This window comes from Passer domesticus, chromosome 1 (assembly GCF_036417665.1).
Source record: "Passer domesticus isolate bPasDom1 chromosome 1, bPasDom1.hap1, whole genome shotgun sequence".
NCBI lineage: Eukaryota > Metazoa > Chordata > Aves > Passeriformes > Passeridae > Passer > Passer domesticus.
In genome coordinates, this window is record NC_087474.1 from 51,406,284 (window position 1) to 51,430,092 (window position 23,809).

The 23,809-nt window shown below is 39.9% G+C and overlaps 1 protein-coding gene across 11 annotated transcripts in view; it reads right to left on the reverse strand.

The window, feature by feature from the left end:
* Positions 1-23,809, reverse strand: part of HECW1 (HECT, C2 and WW domain containing E3 ubiquitin protein ligase 1) — a 248,733-nt gene that overhangs the window by 21,132 nt on the left and 203,792 nt on the right. For all 11 annotated transcript variants that reach the window (XM_064419767.1, XM_064419773.1, XM_064419763.1 and 8 more), the window contains 7 exons: positions 20,373-20,478; positions 20,104-20,200; positions 18,104-18,187; positions 16,996-17,105; positions 14,755-14,875; positions 13,243-13,356; positions 10,314-10,466 (listed from right to left, as the gene is read on the reverse strand). In XM_064419767.1, coding sequence (XP_064275837.1) covers positions 10,314-10,466; positions 13,243-13,356; positions 14,755-14,875; positions 16,996-17,105; positions 18,104-18,187; positions 20,104-20,200; positions 20,373-20,478 — 785 coding nt within the window. The remainder of the gene's footprint in view (positions 1-10,313; positions 10,467-13,242; positions 13,357-14,754; positions 14,876-16,995; positions 17,106-18,103; positions 18,188-20,103; positions 20,201-20,372; positions 20,479-23,809) is intronic.

Below are 23,809 nucleotides of genomic sequence, written 5' to 3' on the forward strand. Positions count from 1 at the left end.
CTCCTGTGCATTGAGTTCTAAATACTGAAATTGATCTTATCTCATATATGGTCAAAATTCATTCCACGTTTTCAGACAGTTACTGAATTTGTAAGGGGAAACTCATATTTCCTCACTGTGAAACCACAGAAAATTCTGTCAGGTAAGCTTCATTTTTCAATCCATTTTTCAATTAAAATTTAAAGAAAACATTTAGGACTACTGACATGGAGCAACTGTGTGTGCTGATTTCCAGCCTGGAAACTGATGAACTTTAAATAGTTAAGAATCTACAGGGATTGATTCCTGCTGTCCCAGCAAATGTGACTGGGATTTAATAGAGGATACATTCTACTCAGAGCCAAGGCATTTCATTCAAGCATCAAAAGATCAAGAAGCATATTCCATGAGCCTCTCTTTGATAATCCTGTCTGCTTATTATGCCTATAAAACTTAGGAGTTTCATTGATATTTTCAAGGAAATTTGTTACACTCAGTTACGAAAGCATTAGCTTCTCTTAAGTAGCCCCTGCTGTAAAGTGGAACAGTCCAGCAGACCTGTTTGTATAGTGTCATAAAATACAAAGAGAGTGCCCAGAGAGGGTGGGAAATATAGGTGCAAGAACTGAAATTAAATAAGAAAAGAAAAAGGATGAAAAATGATTTTCAGAAAGAAAAGCAACTTGGTACAAATAAAATTCCTTTATCTTTCAAATCTTGAACAGATAATTTTCTTTAGATTAAAAAAAAGCTATTCTTAAGATATTTTTACTTGCAGTGGGCACCGGAGTTTCATATGATGAGTAACTTTATGTGAGCCAATCTCTCATTTTATTGCTAATTTGTGTATATATTTTCTGCTGCAAAAGGTCAGTACAATACTGGCACTTCAGTAAGTCCTACTTCTATTTTCTGGATCTATCCGCAAGTAGAACATGTTTCTGTTTCTCAGTACCAAGGAGCAGCCACATGAAAAAGAACTATTGCTTACATGTGATGGAAATGTGAACTATCCATGGCCTTCTAAATCTCTGGAGCTCATGAATCCTAAATTAGCAACTAAACCTCAAACCATTCCTGAAGGCTAAATTACCAGCAACTGAAAAACAAAGATATAATCCAAACCTTATTGCTTCTTTATTTAACCTAATCAGATCCTTCAAGTCTTTTCCTTGTCCCTAACCTAGCCATTTGTTCACTCAAAATATCTTTTCATCTTTCTTATATCCTGGCTATATCTACCACAAAAGAATTGACAGAAAAGGTTAAAAGACTAATTGTGTCATGGAGAAGAAAGCATGAATTTATGGCAAAAGCTGCACGCTATTCTACTTTATCCAGAAAATTGAGAGGCAAAGATAATGTAGATATGGAAAATTAATAAAATCCCCTTGGGTTTCTCTTCAACACAATCTACCAAATGTTTCCTTTCCTCCACATAGTAGCTCCAGATAAATGCTCACATGGAAAAAGGGTTCCAGCTGCATTTGCTCAGCACTGCAGCCAAGTCAGGAAGCCCCACACTGGAGTGGCTGGCACTGGCTTCTTGCACATCAGCTGAACTGTGCCAGAAGTTCTTACTGCAGGTACAGGAATTCCTCTGCATGGAGCCATTGCAGGCACACCAGCCTGAGCACCAGACACCATGTGGTGGAAACGGAGAGCTGATTTCCAAGTCTGCCTTTAAACTAGTAAGGAGATAAAAAAATGAACATGGTCTCTCTCTGTAAAAAGAAATCTATGCTAGGTATCATTCTACCAGTAACAAGTTCCACGAATGCAGAGGAGTGTGGCAAGTGCTGAAGTGGCCATCTCTGCTTGCAGAGCCGTCTCTCAGCCTCATGACCATGATGTAGAGTCATGCTCCTCTGGGAGAACCCCTGCCAGAACACAGCAGCACGAGCATGACTAACCTCCATCAGCAAACAGGTTGCCTTTAGCTTCTTTTGCTGGTACAAGGGATAAGGCACACTGGCCTGGGAGACTCCTGGCAAACACTCCTCTGCCCAGCAGCTACGGAGGAGATACAGCCTGAGATATGAACTACTGGCTAGCAGACAACAAACCTCTACATTTTGTGATTCTCAAATCCTAGACTTTATTGCTGACTGGCAAATCTCAAAGCAGAGAGATCAGCTTCCAGAGGAGATCAGTGCCAATATTTCATGTGAAAATTGACAAAACTTAAATACAAAAGTAGAATAACTTATCTGAAGGTATCCAGAAAACAAGTGATAGAGACAGCAATGGAATCACAGTCCTCTGAGTCCCTGCTCCATTTTAGTTTTTGAGTCTATTTGGCATTTTATATGTTTATCAGTTTATCATCAGTTCCTTGTAGATCAGTTCAGTCTGATGCTTATGAGTTGTTTCATTTCAAACAAGCAAAAGAACATTTTCATCAAAGACTTTGATTTCTCCGTTAAAGACTTGCAAAGAGTTTTTGGTGGGGACTTTGCAAACCTATGAATTGGTGAAGTTTCAGACATTGCACGACTTATGTTTGTTTTCCATAGCTTAGCCATGTGTTGAAACAAACTAGTCAAGCAACAGGGAAATCCACAGATTTAGTCATCTGCTAGACAAGAGAGTCATAAAAACACAAGCTCAATGACTGCACATTTTCCTTCAATGGCTAACTGCAAACACTGCAGCCACAATAACTGACTTATTCTCAAAGGAGGCACATCCTTTCCAGCCTGTCTGGGGTATTTAAGCACGAGAGAGACTGCTCATCATAAAATCCTCGTAAGCACCCAGGAATGTTTACCCCATGTGATGAGGGGTGATGCAGATATCCTTGAGCTAAGTGCAAACAGCTCACGGGCAGTGCAGAGCCCTCTGGACTTACCAGCCCTGTCCAAAGCCACACACTTGAGTTTGCATTGTGCTGCAACTTGGCTCATGATCCCTGTCTCTCAGGATGAGGATTATCAATTGAGTAAAGTCAGAAATCTGTGTGCTGATATTCAGACATGCTATTTTAATTGCTTGGTAGTCTACTATAGGTCTTGTTTTGCAAATCATTGAATACTTCCAGCTTTTATTAATACCACTGCAAACTAACCACTCTGACCCTCTTCTGGGAACATGCAGAATAGCAGAACCTTTGCATTTCTGAAGCCTAACAAAAATTTTTTACTTTTCTTTACAAATCTTTCCAACACAATTAAATAATTCCAGTTTCTAGTATGCCATTTTCTGGAATGGAAGTCATAAGTCACAGTGTAAAAAGCTTACTTCAATAAGCCACAAGATACTGAATGCATACTTCTGTATGCATTCAGTATCTTGTGGCTTATTGAAGTAAGCATTGATTCTTGCTATCGCATGAACTTTTCTCATAGAGGGTGAACAGCTTAGGATTTTTCTCATCCTCCATAATTTTATCAGAATTTTGAAAAATGTTCCTATTCCAAGTTGGGAAAAACTGACAAGCATTCCCTTTCTCCCTTTAAAAACATTCATATCAGATAAAGTTAAATCTTTAATATTCCCCTTTTCTGGAATTCAATGTAACACTAAGGTAACACCGAAACTAAGAATAATTTTCAATGAACAAATGAAATTTCTAACTTTCAAAACATCCCAGGGAGAGGCCTACAGAAACAGAAATGCCTTTGCTACTCAAAAATACCCAAAAATGAACTTGGGTGATTTACTGAAAACAATATTGCTCTACAAGCAGTCTTTCTTTCGATGCATGAATTGTGTTACTTACAAAAGAAGGTTATCTTGGGGATTTCTGCACCTGCTTTAGCTGAATTTTCTTTACCTTACTGAAGTCTGAATAAAATGCAGTGAGAAGTAAGGAGGGGGATGATGACTGAGCAATACTTCATAGTGACAGCTTAGCCTTGCCCTTCCAGTGTGGCTGGAACAGGAGATAAGACAACATTCATCACTCCCTGGAGGTTTTCTGCCACTACCAATACACAGACAATCACTGCCCATCCTGCTGCTTCCATGACCATCCTGATCCATGCTTGGGGACAGCATGGATCCTACCCTTCTGTCCTCTGCCACATGCAAGGTGCAGACACTACAGAGATTTTCAAGTGAAACCTCCCTACTATGGGCAGATTTAATTGGCAGTGTTGCCAAAGACTAAATGGCCCAAAGCAAGGGAAAAACCCATAAATATGACTTTTGTAAATACAGAACAAAATAGAACAGCCGCCTTTCCCTCAAACCAAACACTAATTTGGAAGAAGTGCTAGAGAGACTATGAGACTCAGGGAAGGGAAAAGGGGTAGAGACTGTGAGACATCTCTTCTTTCAGCTCATAAAGCAACGCCAATCTGATCCTCAAAAGAGCTTGGAAAAAATTCTCTAGTAAGACACAGAAAGTCAAGAGTAAGGTAAATATAAAGCAGAACATTTTTTAAAAGAAAAAATGGTTGCTGTACGAGCTCAGTTAGGAAGAATGTTTTTTTCTCCTTCAGTTTTGGTCTGCCTTTAATCTTCCAATTCCTCCTGACCCTTAATAAATAATTAACCAGCTGTTGAGGCAGGCTCTATGTGATACAGTCATACATCAAACTTAATAGGAAAATCAAAGTTTACTTAAGTACAGGAGGAATTGAGAGAGATCACAGTACAGCAGCAAGAAGGCATTTCAGTAACATACCCTTTTCACACAGTGAAAAAGCCTTATAAATTATTTTAGCTGCACATTTATTTTAATATCATTCTTGTCCAGAAGATTTACAATAGTGCTTGAAAATTTCTCATGCAGACATAATTTATTTAAAATAAGATATTGCTAGTAATTAAAATTTATAGTGTAACATAACATTAAATGCTTTGGTTTTCTATGTGCCTTTCATCTGAAAATTTCAAAGCAGTTCCAAGCAGTACTGTACATCAAACGGAATTCAAGTTGATTACATACTAGGAAATCTCTTCAGATGGAAACTGAGGCAAACAGGCAATCGTCTAATTTCAAAAACAACTGGATGTAGCTTGATGCCTCACTCTGGGGTGCTTTATCTGATTTTTAAGGGGATGATTTTTCAGTGTTTAGCATAAACAAGCCCTTTCAAGACAGCTGCAAAATTGGTCTCCTAAATTAATTCCTCCCCCAAATGCAGACCCACACAAGTGGCTCTTTTAAGCGCAAAACCAAATTCAGTGTTTCTGACTCCCTGACTAAACAGGTATTGGGCCATATGTAGGTTTCCTGCCACAACAGCTGAAAAGTCAGAGAGATTCATGAGTAATTCAGACTACATATTCCCAAGAGCTCCCTTCAGTCAGTGGAGAGGAGTAATGGCTGTTTCCAGACCTCCTGCTTAGATGCTGTGACTACATTTCTCCACTGTTTCTATAAAGAGCCACGGAGTGTGCCTAAATCCATCCTATGAGCTGGGCTGCATCAGAATGCAACCCAGTAGGTCATAAGGCAGTTTGTCACTTTCTTTAAAAACTCTTTAATTGAAATAACTCAATCTCTGTGTAGAAGGATTAATGGAGGTTTGTTTCCTATAGATCTGTCTCTGATGGCCCTACATTACCACACTGCAGTAGCTCCCAGCTCCTCCGATGCATTTCTGCACTTCCCAGATTGGAGTATCTCCAGTTTCTCCTTTCTGTCTGCCCTGAGTTTGCACAGCTCTGCCTCACATCCCCAGGCTACTGAGCAAGATGATGTGGCTGGTTTGCAGCCTGTGCCTGGGATGGACCTGTTGGCTCACTCATGCTGCCTGGCCAGCTGTGAGGACAGCCAGCACAGATCCCTGCTGAGCTCTCCTCCTGCCTCTCTGAGCCACTCTTCCGCGGATCTGTCCTTTACACAGACACAAGTTTGACAAAGCTTTTAGGAAATTATTATCTCCAAGACGTTTACCTTCCTGCTAGACAGGTCTTAAACTGATTAGGAATCTGTCTGATGGATAGGCAGGGCAATTGCACAAGGCACAACTCATAAGGAAACCAGGGTAAGAAAACCAACCAAGCTCTCTAAGGAGAAAAGACAGCTGAAGCTGCAACATTCTCAGCTCTCTTTGGGCTTATTATAACAAAAAAAGGAAAAAAACAACACCCTGCATTCTCCGGCACGCTAGAGATGGATAGCGCTGGTTATGTGGTTTCTCATTTACACAAAATAAATAAAAGGGCCGCTCAGAGGTTGGCTGGTGCTATGCCCCCACAGTATCATGTAGGCAAAGGGAGCTGCCTTTGCCCGTGTGCCAGAACACATAAAAGCAACACAGGCAGTGCCATGCCTGAAGCATCAGCCCTCCCTCTCAGATGGGAGACAGCATGTATTTGTTCAGCTCAACCAGTTGCAGTGACTATGTCAGCTGACTTGGAGCACAGGGAAAGCAAGATCTTGTCTGCATGGAGAATGGGTGCACCAGGCTTCCATCTGCCTGCAGAATGAGATGCAGGTAGACATGCAAGTCTTCTGTCTGACTCTGCTCAGTGGCACAGACAAGAATATGAGAAGGGGGACTGGAGAGAAGAAAGAAAATTCATTATGGGAAATGAATGAAGAAAGTCCTTCCCCAAAGCAGTTCTATATAAGCATCAAGTTATAGAATTCATCAGGACAATGTGGCCAGCAATAATCTACAACTTTAACTTCTGGAGACCTTAGCACTGGGTCTGAATGTATCATGTCTGCGGTCTTCAGTAGGATTCTGAACAAAAATATTTTACTCACAGGTCTTCAACTTTCTAAAGGTTCTGAGAAACAAATGCATTAATTTTCATAAAAATAAAAACAAACAAAACATAATAGGGCTTCTCTGAGATGGATACAAAATGCTAAGTATGATTACCAAGCTGTAAATACCTCTAAGATAACTGTAGCACTGGGGTGCTGCTCTCTGGCTGCATAAATGTCACAGCAAGGTCCACAAATGCTTACTATTACAAAAACCCATGCTGTCACTAATTCACAATGAAAACACAGAAAAAAGATGTTTCAAGTTAAGATCCCTCAGATCTCCAAATGAATGTCTGTGAATGATTTTTTTCTGTCTAGGCCATTTGGCCTTTTATGCAGAGACTGGGCTTATTTTCACATTTTTTTTCTTCTGTTCCACATTTTGTCCACTTATGTGGAAAAGGGTGAAGTGGGGGTGTATTTCAGAAGATGTTTTCAAATATCTAGGCAAAAAGCTAGACACATTTACCTAGATCAGATAGAATGGCTCATTACTGGCACAGATTAAAAGAAGCTTTTCTGGCTATGAGCTTCAGGTACACTCTACAGCATGCAGATAAAAATACGTATCATCAAACTTCTTTGGTCTAGGAGTTATATCTTTCCTTTCAGATAGAGGGGGATTTAAAATATTTTAACTTTAAAAATGTGTGATATCTTATATTTTGTGTGTTCAGTATGCACATATGTTAACTGAAGGAAAAAGTCTTATTCAATGGAAGCTTGCAGGAAAGGTGTTAAATCTCAGTTTCTCCATAAATGAGAAATATTTTCCAGTCATTATGTCTCTTTCTTAACTTGGCATATATACAACTAGTCTGTGCTTTGATGTGCTCATTTTGGACTCAGAATGCTGTTTGTACAAAGAGCAAAGCATTAAATAAGCCACTAAAAGGGGCAGAACTGTAACTTTTAGGCTGGGGAAAAAGAGCAGTGTATTTCTCCATTCTGCCAATGTGAATAAAACTTCACATTTTTTCATTTTGTTGTATTTATCTCAAATTCACCGCTGTTCGCTTAAGAAAGAGAAAATGTAAAATAATTTTGAGCGCATTTTATTGCTAGCTCTGTTTGTTAATAGATCTTTGTCTGGAGAGGTCTTGCAGAAGTACTATAGAGAAAAACAAGTCAAGGGTAGATTTCACATAAATAACAAGCCCCATAGCACCAAAAAGCATACAGTTGAAGAAATCTGCAAATCTAAACCAATTGTGGTTGTGCGGTTTTCATGACTCACATCAGACTTCAAGGTTAGAAAAGACTATGAATATTAATTACCTGAGACCCTAGAACTCTCAGACTGATTCATCTATGTTAGCTGGTGCTTCATAACAGATTTGAGAACAGGAAAGTGATATCTGTTTCTGGCATGTGACAGGGAGGAGGCTCTGCTGGAATCTTATCAACAAGTAAATCTGAGAAACAGAAGTTCTAGCTCTGACTTTGATGAGAATGAAGAAAGCCTGGGAACATCAGAAAACCTCATTCCTCAGGAACAAAGCAACAAGGCAGCTCGTACAGAGTCCTCACAGAAGTTAGCTTGTAAAGCCTTAATGGGAGAATTTAACTCAGTTTCAAAAAGGTTGGTCCAATTCCTGTCTTTGCTGGCTGCACAGAATTCTGAATACAGGACTCTAAGATTACACATGAATAGCTGAGATCAGTCACACAGTATAAAAACATTTAGAATGTCTAGATATCTATAAGCCAATCATGAAACCTATCAGGCTAATTATAAACTGCTGGTCTCAGGCAATTACTCCCATAACAGGTTCATGAAGTATTTCCAAGCACTGACTGCATTGTTTATCTTTCCCTTGGGTTACGCAATCTTGCCCTATTTACAATAATGCACGTGCAAACCTCTTCATTCATGGCATTTATTTCCTTCTGTAGGCCGAGGCCAAATTTATCTTTCTTAAAAATAGGAAAACAAAAATGTCTGAAGGACAAATAACATTCTGCATGCAAGAAGCTGGATTGATATGTGCAGTTGGAGAAACAGCCTATGTCTCTAACTGCTGCTGATTTTTGAGTTAAATGCTAACTGCTACAGGAAAATCATATTGGGTATCTTTCTGCTGTCCTGTATACCCAGGACACCTTTAAAAACATGCCTCTTTCATGCTGAAATGTCCCAAGGCACTGAGGAACAAAATGAAGGGGATCAAGAACAACATATATGTTTTGCAGTAGGATTTATCACTTAAGAAAATTGCAACTCTTTGCAAGGACAGTGTTTATAACACATAAGAGCCAAGGGCATGTTTCACCTGCTGCTGAGATAACGTGGCAACATCACCTCTGGATATACAGGAGGCTATGAAAAAGCTTTGTCACAATGTGGGCAGAATGATCATGGGTTTGCACCTGCCCAGCTGGTCCTCTTCCTGGAAGACAAAATACATCTCCACAAATAACAGCCTCCTAAACCAGAAGTTTATCCATGCTGTCTGTTAAGATAGGACATAGGACAGACTTTATTTCTTCTGGAAAACTAGGAAGGCTCCAGATAATGTCTAATGAACAGCATTGCAGTGGGAGGTGATCAAGTTGTAAGAATTAAGCTGCTCTCTTCCTGCTAATGTCAGTAGAGAAACACTCTAAAGCAAGGATCATTGTTAGCTCCACTGCTGGAAATGATAACACAAAAAAAAAATTCCAACAATTTAGAAACCAAGCAACATTCCTTTTCCCCTGGGCAACTTTGACAGAGGTGACAGTACAACTGTTCTTCATCTCCTGCCTGCTGTAAACCAAGCAAAGGAGGATCTGTTCACAAGACTAGAGGAACATGTATTATTTGCAATTTAAAAGGGGTCTGCCTCCCATTTTAAGAAAAGTATCCCTGAGAGGAGCCAGTGAGATTGACAAAGAAAACCATCATAGGAACAAACTCATGTGGCAGCACTTGTTTGACACAATGAAATCCCACAAGGGACCAAGCGATGCCTGGGGCTCGCAGCCTATGCTTCACTTAACCACATCTGAAACTACCAAAGTGAAAACAACTCCCAAAGACAGACAGATCTGGAGGCAGAAAGAGAAAATGAGGACATCACAATATGCTTTCAGAACTTTTGATAAAGAAACAAGATCAGAAACTCATCTGTTTGCACACATACTTAGTAAGCTAAAATATCTGCTCACTCTTCCAGCCTTGCCCCAGGTAAGCATGGACACTCTGTCAGGGAAGAAACTGGAAACTGCTTTCTTTGGGCCTTTTTTAAGGCCTGTGGCAGGAAAAGAGCAGCAATGTGGCTCTCAGAAAACACTATACAGCTTACAAGTACAATGCTGTGTGATGTACAGAAAGGTCAGGATGGCTCTTCTTAGAAAGGGACCAAGAAAATGAAGACTGGATTAAGCAGAGCTCTTCTCCCTGCCCTTTTTATATTCACACAGAAGTTCACAAACATCAAGTCCCAAGTAATGCCAGCAGGATATTTTAATAGTAGTACTTCATCACAACTGCTTTTTCAGTGCCTGCTCTTGTATTTATGTTTAGTTCATCTCTTCCTTTTCACAACCTACTTCTCCACCTCTTCCCAGAATTAGCAATATTGTATGTACTCCAGTCTAAACTGGGTGCTTTTGTTTTGTTTTTCCATTTTTTTATTGCTCTGAAACAATTGTTCCGTTCTGCATAAAATGTTCTTACCATTCCAGGTGATTTTCAACGAAGGCAGACATGGGGCTGATCTGTACAGTGTAAGTGTCGTTGGCTGAATACTCAAACAGCCCATAATAGGGATTGAAGAGCTCCTGAGACAGAAGGAAGAAGAATTCTCGGGAGGGGCCACTGTAGTCCAACCTGGAAAGAAAAAGGTAGAAAAGACAAAATGAGGCTCCTTACCATTTGAGTGATTTTCCTGGTTTGCCTACATTGGCTGCTGCCTTAGTGCAGCGGCCAGTGTAGTCAAGTGCTCCTAACATAATTTATCTCTCCTCTCAAAACTTGATTCTGAGTCCTGAACAAGTTGCAATGCCAAAACTTCACCAATATCCAGGTTGATCTGGGAGGAATCATAACTGGCACACACGCCTTAAGTAGTTTACTTTCCTTTGTTCCAAAAAGCTCAGCAAACTGGAGGTACAAGGTTCAGCCTTGCCTCAGCTGGCTGGCCATCAGAGGGGTAGCTTTCTAGTGAGTGGGTTTGAACTGCCTGTGAACACCTGGGTTCACAGACCAGAAAGCCTGGGCTAAAGCAGAAATTGCTCTGACCCTCCTACACCGAGATGTACCCAAATCCAGACCCAAGGATGTTTTTTTCAGCTACAGAAACCATAAAGAACAAGACCAAGTCCCAGCAGAATTGTGTCTCTTAAGACAGAATGGTGATTCTTTGCTTGTTCCATCTAAGCCCTTCCAGTTCTGTTATTTTTATATGGTACACCTTAAACTGAGCTTTGCTGTTGTATGAATTTGCTACATAGAGAATCTCTTTTTTTCCCTTAAATTTTTTACACTCAACTTGGAAAACAAAGGAAAACAAGTCTACAAATTTTTCCTGAATGCATTAAATGAAAACTGCATTTAATGGTGGATTTATTAAAAACAGATCATTCTCTAATAATGGTGAGTAGGTTTTTTCAATGTAAAATAAACCTACATATAGCAATATGAAGAAATTATCTCTAGCCATGTATCACGTGTGCTAAAACATTTTCTGAGGTGGACACTATTCCTTCTACTTAACAATTGTAAAGTAAGTAGATAGCTCTGCAACTGGACCAGAATGGTCTGTACTATGAAGTTAAAGAAGCATAAGGGAAAGGGGTTGAATAATTGATTTGTGCAACTAGAAAGATGGCAAAGGGTAGATGGGACCATCCTCCTGTGTTTTATATCTGGAGATTCAGTACTCTCTTTGAGGAGCTTTAGCTCTAGGATAATGTGACGACACAAAAGCCACGCCTGTAAAAGAGGATGGCAACAAACTCACATGACCCACTAGTGCCAGCCATGGACCAGGTCTGGTTCTAGGGACATCAAAGCACTGGGTTAAGCCTGATAATGGCTGAAGTAAAGAACTACAAACAAGAGGTATCTATGTTCAAAAACATCCAGGAGACTAGCTATTGCATTTCTGGGCAACACACTAACTCATCATAAAGCCTTTGTAGTTCATTTTCAATGGCCTTTTTCTTTGAATGATGGGAAGCTGTGCTCATATAGCATCATGTGGCTATACAGCATCAACTCTTCAGTAGGGAACTGGCATCTTGGAGTCCTTCCAGCAGAATGTATATTAGCATTAAGCAGCAGAAACCCTGGAGGAATGTATCTTCAGATGTAAATGAATCAGTGAAGAATGAATGAATTTGCACATTAAATTGGTTTGTAATTTCTCCTGAGGACACCATGCCACACAGAAAACAAAATGACTTTGGCAGTATTAGCATTCCAGAATGCTATTCCAAAAACATAAACTGAAGTGTGCTACACCTTTATGCTTTACTTGCAGGCCAGATGCAAGATCAGCTGTGAAAGATGACCTCTGCTACCCAGTATTGAATCAATAGAGAATAAAAAGTAAGAGTGAAAAAACCCTGATGCTGAGGTCACTGAGTGACTCTCTTTGAGACTCTTTGAAACTTCTGTTTCCCACTGTACATAACCTGTCATGAGACAAGGGACAGAAGCCCTTCACTTGCCATGACATCTCAGAGCTGATTGTCAGCAGTTGCTGGACATGTTGAGAGTTGCCTCAGGTACTGTCTGGTACCTTTGGAACTGAAATCCTACACGCATTGTTTTTGAAAAAGAAGAAATTTTACATGCAAAGCTACTGAAATGCAATTTCATGCCTTTGTCATATGGCATACTGGAAGCATAATGGTCTTTCCATTATAAAAACTTGTGGATTAAGCCTCCATTACAACATCGCTCTTGAGGTGAGCCAGGGTGGCTTTGAAAGGTTGTGCTTACATTTGAAAACAACAGGTCAGGGGTTGGCTTTCATCGTACAAAAATGGCTCATGGGTTTTTAAGAGTTGTAGAAAGCTTCCTGAGAAAAGGCCTTCTCAAGAAACTTCTACTGCTTTCAGATTCCAACTGCAGGAATTAAATTTTAAGGACTAAACAGCATTAATGTTTCTCACTTAAGATGAAAACAAGAAATCCAGATATAACAAACATGTGGATAACAAATCCACATTAGTTGGCATGCAAAGCAAAAATTTTTAAAGCATAACCAGACCTATTGTGAAGAGTTAGAGTAACAAACTGGATAAAGATCTGGTTTCTAACTATAGCACTCAGACCGATTCAGTGTGTAAATATAGGCCTGGAGTTGGGTTTTCTCTTCCAGCCTGTCAAAAAATCTACAGCAAACAAAATGACAATAGATTTAACCACTTAAACTGTCACTTTGAGACAACTAAATATAAGGTGTTATAGGAAAACGAAGCATTATTGTTATTGTTATTTTTAACAAATGTTTGAGTTGATTAAGATGAATCACTTACTCAGAGGTAAAACAAAACCAAAGAAACATTACATAACAAGAGAGGCTCAGCCTTAGTCAACTTGGTGTTTTGCAACATAACAGCTACTTCAGAACTGAGAGCGTTCTGTGGTTCCCTACCCTTCCTCGCCGACAAATGTGACGTAGAGTTTGTTCCGCTGGAGCTCCTTGCGTGAATACGCCATTACCTGGTTGAAGGTGCCTTCCAGCAAGTGGTCACGCCGTATAATTAACCTGCAAAGGAAATAACGATCTGATGATTGAGTCCTGTGTGAGCTTGTGAGGCTGAAGGTAAACAACAGCTATAAAGAGAGACATTTGTTCCCAGAGAACTTAATAAAATGGCATCTGCTGGTGCCCATTCTACTTGACCATTCTGGGTTTCCATTGGCTTTTCTATGTGCCTTGAAGGTGAATTCCTTCACAGTGCCATCATTAGGTTCAAAGTACTGCTCTGCTGATAACACTCTCTGCAACAACCCATATGTACAAATTTGTATGGTAGAGGGGGCTGTGAGTTTCCTGGGTATATGAAGTCCCAGCTTTCTGGAATTGGCCCCAAACACTTCCTGGATTTAATCCAGTGAATGTCCAGACACATACTGCTTCTGTGGCAGGGGAAGCAAAGGGAGTTATCAGCCTCTGTTTATACAACACATCTCTCATTCCTTTACTAATCTCTACAACAACTTAATGAATAGTACTTTTACACACCATCTGTGCAAGAAACCCTTCTTGTTCATATGTTCATGGACATTTTAAAACAGACCTTCTAAAATATATTTTGTGTCTTCCTTGGACCCATTCAGCAGGACACCAAAAGAGGTAACCACCAGCTAGGACTCCTCAGCTCTGTAAGATCATTTTGCTGATGACATTTGCCTGGAATAAATTGCTTGGCTTCATACTTTTATTTTTTCCACAACAGATGTCCTTTGGTAGGAAGCCAACCTGAGGCATAAATTCAACCAGATGCCCAGGAAATACCTTAGAAACAGCCCACAGCCTTTGGCAAAGTAGGATAACTAGACTGAGCACAAGCTGGTACAGACTCAAAAGCCAGCTAACAAGATGTATGGAAAGAAACTCCACAATCAAAAGAGAGAGAACCCAAAACACATGAAGACTGGCAGAAATCCATCCAGTTCAAATCCAGGAGGGCTACCAACACAAAGAACTATGGAAAGTTAAACCTGCATGTACAGGATCATGTTCTGGTCCTGAGTTACACTGATATCCTGAGTTATACATATCTACTGATATGTAGATCCAAAGAATTTGGAGTCATCCTGCCATTACAATGATATAGCTGTGGTTAATATCTGGTGGGTGTTTGCCTGGAAGGATAATTCTCCTACTGGGAAATTATAGGTAGGAATATGAATATCCCTGTTAAATATGCAAGAAATGGGAGTGTAAGAGAATACTAATGTTTAAAAAGGAAAACTTCCACACAAAAGCCTCTTGAAGGTCACTCTTTTGTAGGGTATATGAAGATCTTATCTTTCCCTGATGGCTATGCAAAAAATGCAATCTCCAGGGTGTTTCACACTCCCTACCCCTGTCTTCATGAGTTATGAATGATGAAAGACAAAGTTATGTCCTGTTAGACTGAGTGATTTTAATACTTACTTAATTTTTCCTGGACCTTGCCCATACCCTTTGGCTTCAAGTTTTCGATAGAAATTGCGCAGCTTGGCTTCAAAGTCCCTCCTATATGGAGAAGGTGCCCTTGCACTTGCTCGCTGCAGCCCTGGAGGGAAAATAAACAGCATCATAAGGTGTAAGGGCCTTGACATTCTTCCAAATCATGCAGCTGATGTTTCTACACAGAACCAGTTAATAAATGTGTTAGGAACTTTTTGCAGATATACAGTGCACTCAGTGTTATTTTTGCTCTATCTGGCATCAATAGAATTGTAAGTTCCTGTAATTCAGTAATTGAAATGAACTTCCAGGGACTGTATCCTATTCACTAAAAGTAGTGTTAAGCTCACCTTGTGTGTGCCCTTGTGTTGCCTCTACCTTTAGCTGTTACTGAATGGTAAGTGAAGGATCAGAAAGGCATGAGAAAGACTAACACAGGTATCTACCTTTCATAATCAGCGGCATTTAGGTTTTCTTTTCCTTTTGCACTTTTAAGAGATCTCCCTCCTCTGCACTGTACAGGAGATCTCCTTACTTGGCAGGATTAAACCTCTGAAACTCAGAGCAATGCTTCTCACTGGAGCCTACCAGCCCAGCCAAGCTGGGAGTCAGGTTTCCCTGTGTTAATCTGACTGTATATTAAACACTTCCAGCTATCAACACAAAACCCCTCTGTGGCATCAAAAAGGATTTCTGTCAGCAAGAAATGCTACATTTCCCTATTATGATTCACACATAACAGCAGATTTTTCAGCAATTTAGAACCTGTTTTGTTTTGAAGGGTGCATTCTCAAAGTAGGTGATTATTCTTTTATAATCTTATAAACAAGTGCCATGCCATAAAAGGCCAAGTAATGGATTAATGAAATCCCATTTACCTATCTCATTATAAAAGAAATTAAAAACCAGCCTTTTTATGAGAAATCTAGCAGCAAATGCTCTACAAGAAAGAAAAAAAAGCCCATCACATTTAGTGGGAGCCCAAAGTATCATGGTTGCCATGAGGGAAGGACATTGCTGTCTCTGCTGGTAAAATAGAAAGGTGTATTAAAATACATGCAGCACAAACAGAATCCCTTGCAACACTTCTTTCTTCTGTCAGCCTTTTGTTTTCCCCCAGGACATAAGAGAAGGGGTGCTCTCATGGGCTCTATAACCAGGACACAAATTAGCAGTAAGACAGTGTGTTTCTGGAAATGAGTATTTGCCCTTGTGTTTTCACAAGAACAGTCTCCTAAGTCACATTTATGCTACATACTTGGATTCTTGTCCTGAAGGAGACTTGCTTATGACCTGTCCTGATATAGACAAGGGGAACTTGTACTCACAATGGTGTTAAAACTCATTAATGAAAATAGGACATTCTGACAGAGCACTGTTCTCCTGTAGAGAAGGGCTTAGCATTTAACTTCTTCATGTCAAAAAACCTTTCAATTTTCCACATCCACATCCAAGATTTGAACTTCTCTTGTCCCTTAATTTTGTTTGAAATCAGATAATTTAAATGCATGCTCAAAAACCTCTGCCAAAAATGGATTTCTTCAGATCACATTTCTGTTGATTCTCTCAAAATGGCCACTGGACACAGCCACGCAGTGAGGCTGCGGTGGGGGTTGTGTCTCTTGGCAAAAGGGAGACATTAGCTCCTCAAATTTCTATAGCATAAACAATAACTACAGAGACATAGCACAGCTGGAAATAACCTTCTCAGACAGCATGTCTTTCTGGAAAATATGTTTCCTGTCGAACCTAAGTTAATGGGTTCAACACGGGAGGTCAGGCTAGATGATGAAGATGATCCCCTCAGGTCTCCAAATGGATGTGCCTTGGGAAGAAGAGAAGTTTTTGGAACATTGAGTGGAGGAGACTGAACTTTACAAGAGTACGGGAAGTGCTGCAACACGCCTTCAATTTGGAAGGTGCTCTTGGCTGCTGTCACATAAAATGAATGTGTTTCCATGTCAGTGACTTATGCTTGGAGTACACCACTCTCTTATCCTAATCCTTTCCAGCGATACAAAAAGGTATGTATGCGCTCATTTATAACAACAGATATACAGCAGCACTGGAAACTGATCCAGCAAAAAAAGCAGCTGGGATCAGATTCAGAGTGGGCACTGGAATTAGCAGGCTGACAGCTGATGCTGGCTCTGAGTCTCCTCTTTTCTATTTATCAGAAGAAACACCACAAATGCAAAATTTTTTTCTAATTTTCCATCTCCTTACCTGGAGAGTTTTGGGGTGATGAACAGGGTGAGCAGCGAGGAGAAAAACTGTAACCTGGATGGAAGGCAGCCTGCAGTGGTATGTAGGACATGATATCCTCTTCAAAAAGGCTGCATGCAAAAAGTCATAGGGAGAGATTTAGTTCACGTTCATCACATGAAGGAACATAAATACGCAGTATGGTGCAAGCTAATTGTGTCAGATGTTTGGGTGCACCTCTGAACTCAGGGATTAAAAAAATCCATAGGTTTCCCAAAGACAGCCTGGTCACTAGCAATGAAGAACAAAATTAATTTTAATAGATGTTTCATGCTAACATGATAGCTCAGTCACTGATGGAGAGTAAAGACATGAGGCTACATAGGAAACAGGAGCACCTTCAACACATTAGCAGAGAGAAGTAAAGAAGTGCACTCGGTCTCCCAGACTCTTTTACTCGGGCCATTTTCATGTAGTTCAGTGCTCTGACTGCTTGAATTGAAATGATGGGAATAAGCTGTAAACTTCTGGCATTAGGCAGTGCTATTACAGCACACCAATCCCACCTGGGTAATGCAGCATTTCCCATCTCAGACCAAGACAATAAAATAAGTTCTTAGCTGCACTGAGGAGAAGTAGGACCTAAAGACTAAGCTCTCTGGTTCCAGTATAAACTGAAGCTTCATCTTCATTACCCAAACAATGCCCACAGCACTGCACATTGAGGTTTCATGCATGTGTGGCAGCACTGCTGCAGCAAAATTATCAATTTCATGAGCAGTTACATTATTATAGTAAGAAAGACGGGATTTTTTCCTCTCTTTTCTTGTTTTTTCTTTCTTTAAAAAGCAAGATTTTTTTTTCTATTAGTAGGAAACGTTTTTGACCTGATTCTTTTTTATCTGCTACTTGATAACAGCCATACTGCCTGAGCTGGCTGGATTTACTGCACTGATGGAGGCTGCCTTCCAGGAAGTACAAATTGACAGATACACTCTGGCTGAATCATTTTGGATGGCTATCAGTATGACCTGGTTTAACAAAATCTTTTCAATTATGCTGAGAAAGAGCCAGAAAGTTTCTCTGGTACTGTAAGTAATGACATTATGCTATTGATCAAATTGATTACCTCAGCAGAATTACTAAATCTGCATCACACGACAACTTTTCGAGCCCATGTGTACCCTCTGTCCGAATGTAATGGATCTTCTCCCTGAAACATAAGTGATATTATGGAGAGGAGAAGAAAAAAAAATACAAAACCAGAAAAAAACATGCCATTATCACAGCTTGAGCCATGTATAGGGTAGTTATTCTTTGGCATTTTGGCAGTTTCTGTTTATCTCCTTATAAAAATGGCAAACATCCTATATGCCTGATTCATTTTCTAATCTTCTTAACAAACTTGCAAAAAAAATTCTGTCTCCATCATTCAGTTTACTGATCCAAAAGAAAGAGATTTTATTCCCTATTTTAGAGAACAGAATTCTCTATCCTCCAGTTTCATGTATACATGTCAGGTCACCAACTGCAGATTTTTTTGTGTAAGCCTAACATAGCACCTTTTGTTAACAGAATTTGCAGTAATATCACTTCCTTTCCCTCTGTCAATTCCATCTGGGAAATAACACTCTAACATAAACTTGATGTGAATTAATCACACAGAGGTTATACAGTGTAATATGTGTCACATGTATGAAAGCATACCTTTAGTTAATAAAAACTGAGAAACATAGGATAGGATCCTACCAGCAGATTAAGATAATGGAAGATACGCATCTACACCCCAGCCTATCAGTGTGTTTCTAAAGCATTCAATTTTCCAAATATTTTTATTCTAGTATTAAGTCAAACTATTATATCTCAAGTCAAGGATGTGCTCTAGAACCTTGCAATCAGGGTCCATAAAAGATGGACTTTGCATCCTAGGAGTTTGCTTAACACCTGCAGCATGAGCATTAGACAGTAGCTTGGATCACTCCTGGCTCAAGGTATAATCAGCAATGACCTAGAGGCAAAAGGCTCAATATCCTGTTACAAATCTCATTATGCACTGGCTAAGCTGTCTAGCCCTATCACTGGTTAATTTTGTTCTCTGCTCAAAAGGAGATAAAAGCATTATATGTTCTCTGGGAAATGAGAATTCAAGTTACAGCTGAGGAAAAAAAAATAGTCTGGAATAATTTGATGGTGAAGATAAAAATTTCTCAGTTACAGAAATGTACATCTTGAATACTGAGAGTATTTTTCATTCTATTTCTCATTTTATTTCCATGTATCAATTCCTCCAGAAGGGAAGTCTAATCCTTACACCCAAAAAATTCTTTGTCTGGCCCTCAGGGGTAAATGAGGAGTTAGTAAGGCTACCAGTGGAAAGCACACTGCAGGAATTTGGAGGCCCTCTCCTCCTTCAGCAGTCTTGCAGCCACACCTCTGATTGCACAGTACATCCTAAGCTGGTCAAACTCCCAGCTGGTGCATATGGGCATTGCTGACATCGATTAACTCCAGCTTAAGTTCTTAGCCAAAATCAGTTAATTCGAACTTTGGAATTTGAATGATTATAAGTTATACTGATGATTGGTTCTATTTTTTTCTGTTTTTAAAAAATCTATTAGGAAGGGAATGGGCTTAAGAAAAAGAAAGACACAATATAACTACTTTGGAAATTTTAAGTCCAGTGAGAAAGATTAAAGACAATACTACAATCCACTTCATAATAATGTTCCTATTATTTTATAATATCTAGGGTGACTATATCCATTACAGAGGTGTAAATCCAACCATGAAGCAAAATCCTGGTTCTGCTGGACTTATTGGGGTTTTGCTGTTGACTTCCATCCAAACACTTGTTTAACTCTTATCTTCTGAAAAACAAAGTGATAATTGCAGGTGAAGGTGGAGTTTCTGGTCATTATTTGCCCATATTTATTTTACTTCTTGGATGTCTGTGGAAAGTAACTATAGTAACCACATGGATCCTGGTGGTTCCCATCTACTCTTTAACGCTGGCAGTTCCATAGGAGCTCCAAGTTAATCTTTTGTACTACAGTTACTAGAATTTGGTTTTCCCCACTACAAAAAGCGCTTCCTGGGAGTAGGGTAGAGCAGTCTGGCAAAAAGCAGTACCTGAGTGCATGGTTTCTGGCCAAGCTGGGCTGACGCTCCTGCAGCATCTCAAAAATGTTGGGTTGGCGCAGAAATGCAACAATCTTGTCATTGTAAGCTGGAAAAGGTAAAATCAAACCAGAGGCTTTATTTGTCACCAGAACTCTGCAGGGCCACACTGCACTGCCAGTGAGGCACAGGGCAACACGAGGCAGTGCATGCAGCTGATGAGGAGTCCTAAAACCCACCTTTGTGAGGTTTGAGAAGAAAAAACAAAAAACTTGGCTTACCCAGAGGTAATGCCTCGTGATGGTGCTGGTTTCGAATAGCTGTTACGAGACTATTGCCTGGTCTGGCCAACAGAGTAACTCCTCTGTTTCGAGAGACTTCAGAGGCCTACAACATCAGAGAAAAGGAAAAGAATAATCAAAACTGACCACCAGTAGCTCATCAGCCAGTTAAAAGATTTGTCATTTTTACTTCTGTAACCTTCAGAATAGTCCATGATGCTGACTGAAGGGCAGAAAGCATGCATGAAAATTACAGCTTTATACTCCAGTCAACTTAAAAAAGGCAAGTAATTCTGTGCTTCCAAATGAAGGTACACCATTATCCAGAGCTATCACACCTCCTCAGTGCTGAAGGCACCAGAAATAAATGCACGTTAATGTAGGTATTACAGTGAAGGACTTCTCTGGAAATAAAATTTCTGTAGTATCGTACTACATACTCTGTAGTCTCAAACATGTATTGTTTTAGTATAACTGCATTACTTCAAGGTTTTTACAGCAATGTTTTTGAAAAGAGAAAAAACCCACAATGCTTGAAAAGAGAAAAAACCTACAATGTTCACTCAGTGTTGTTGAAGGGAAATTTAATATTTGAAATAATATGAGGAAGTTATATCTATGTACATCATAGCACACAAAAAGGCTGTATCGTCCCAAAAGGCTGCCTAACTTGTATAACCAGAAACTGAATTACATACACTGGAAATAAGAACATTATCCAAAGACCTGATACCTGATAAAGGGAGTAACAAGAAGGAAATTTTTACTGCTCCTTAACTGAGGTACTTAAAGAAAGCCACTGTTCTAAATACATTATCTAGTAAAGAGAATCAATTAGAACATCAGAATTCTTAAAAGGTGAGAAGACACTTTGTGTGATGATATTAAAAGGCAAAGAATGACATCTGGCAATGTTTGCACTAAGGCATTACTTGCTGGGTAACCTTCTGGAGATTTGTGAAATTTGAGGGGAACCCACCCGTCTCTCATGTTTTCCTCCAGAATAGGGCCACAGTGAGGCCAAGAGAGGAATCATAGAATGGTTTGGGTTGGAAGGAACCTTAAAGATCTTCTAGTTGCAACAACCCTGTTATGGGCAAGGACACTTTCCACTAGACCAGGTTGCTAGGGCCCCCTCCAACCTGGTCTTAAAACACTTCCAGGCATGAAGCATCCACAGCTTCTCTGGGCAATCTGTTCCAGCGCTTCACCACCCTCACAGTAAAGAATTTTTTCCTAATATCTGATCTCAGCTTACTCTCTTTCAGTTTAAAGACACTCCCCCTTTTTCTGTGAAGCTGTATCAGGACAAGATGCATTAGGAATTCCAATTGCCACTCCACTGGGCTAATAGCTGCTCCTTTCTTACTGCACAAATTATAGCATTTGGCAACTACTCCAGGAAGAAATCACCCCAACTTCAATATTTTAAATGCTTAGCTCTGCATCCAAGCAAACGGTGCCAACCCATTTTCAGTGGTACAGCCAAAAGCCAAGTCTTCCAACTGGATATACACAAAAAACTGGGAAACTAAATGTGCCTGGCAAGCTGCCTTTTGGAACCCGTAAAGCTTAAAATGTTTACATGTAACAAGATATCAGTCAATGCATTTGATACGTGTCAACACACAGGTTAAACAATGAAAAATCTTAACTATTCTAATCAAACACACCGTAATTTAAAACACAAAACTGCTGTGCAAGTGCATGGTGAATGTTTTCTTTCATCATCCAGTTAGGATTTCATTTGTACCTTTTCACTGCCTTTGTCTCCTCCTCACACCCCCACAAGCCAACTCATAAGGAAAGTTTAGATCAGGCTTAGGCAGCTTTTCCCCTGCAACCCAGGCATCCACCCCAGCAAATGGTGGCCTTTACAGCATTCACTCCATGCTATGGCACAAGGGGGAACCTTTGGTGCAAGAGGTGCCCTGAGATCCACTGCCACAGTGGGCATGAGGCCCATATGGGACCAGCCATTTCTTGGGATGTTTGTCAGCAGCATGGCCAGGATCACACACTGGCCCATGAACAGCTGTACTAGATAGGATGTCTGGGAGGGCTCAACTTCTTCACTTCCAGGGAGCCCCGGAGTTAAGGTGAGGATGCCTGTTCCTCAGGTCCTTGTAGAATAGACTTGCAAGGGAACGCAGATGGTGGGTGAGCCTGTTTTTAAGGGTGATCACTGACTCCTCCTTGACAAAGACAAATCCTATGCCCTTGTTGCTACAGATAATTTTACTGACCAGAAGACAGAAAGGGGAAAGGGAGGAGTAAAATAGAAGTTAAACATATATCTCCCATAAAAATTAGCTGTTGACGTGAATGCTCCATGTGTGGAGACACGAGGCTTGACTCCATTTCAGAAGGCTGATTTATTATATTATATATTATACTAAAATACTACATTAAAACTATACTAAAAGAACAGAGAAAAAAGAATGATCAGAAGGCTACAAAGAACACGAATAGAATAGAATGCATAACAAAATTCTGTGACTGCTCACAGCTTTGGCACAGGTGGCTGTTATGGGTCATCAATTGAAAACAATCTACATGGACCAATGGAAGATGCACCTGTTGCATTCCACAGCAGCAGATAGTTATTCTTTCCTGAGGCCCTCAGCTCTCAGGAGGGAAAAAATCCTAGGAAAGGATTTTTCATAAAATATCATAGCTACAATTAGCACCAGGTGTTATTTGCTCATCACTTGGGGACTGCATGGTACTTCTGCCCAGCCTGGGCCTGGATCCTCCTTTTGCTCTTGTCATCATTTCTTTTTTCAGCTTTCCACTGCCTGGACATATTTCTTCTGGAGCAAGAATTTTGGAAGGAAATGTGTACAGTGCCTGTGAAAAGAAACTTTCACTCCCCTCTTCCCGTCTTTCCAGTTCTGCTTTAAGAGCTAAAGTCATCTAGATTGTAAGAATCCAGTTCTGTACATACCTCAATAAACCGGTGATGTAATTCTAGGCATTGCTCATGCTGTGTTTCGTCTTTGCACATTTACACCTCCAAACAATTTTTTTCTGGCAACACAACAGGAAAATTCCTAGCCCTCTAATTAACTTCCATTCTGCTAACAATTCTCTTTCCACTCTTAGCTAATAGAATACAATTGATTGCCCCAATTTAGTATTCATTCACAATCATCTTGTCTACTTTAACTTTCTAATTGAATAATTTAATTTTGATTAGCACATTATTCTCTAATAAAAAATAAAGAGTGACCCCTCTAATGACTTAGTGACCTGGTTCATGTAGTGCAGAGTAATTGACAGATTTATGTCAGGTTTTAACAGCTTTGATATTGATACTGGAATGTTGCAACCAGCTTGGAGTTTCCAAACTACCAGAGGAGCCTTTCAAGATGTAATACTTTTTCCTGGGTTTTATATTGCTGCTGGATTTCAAAGGCCCATTTGAATCCTTCTAC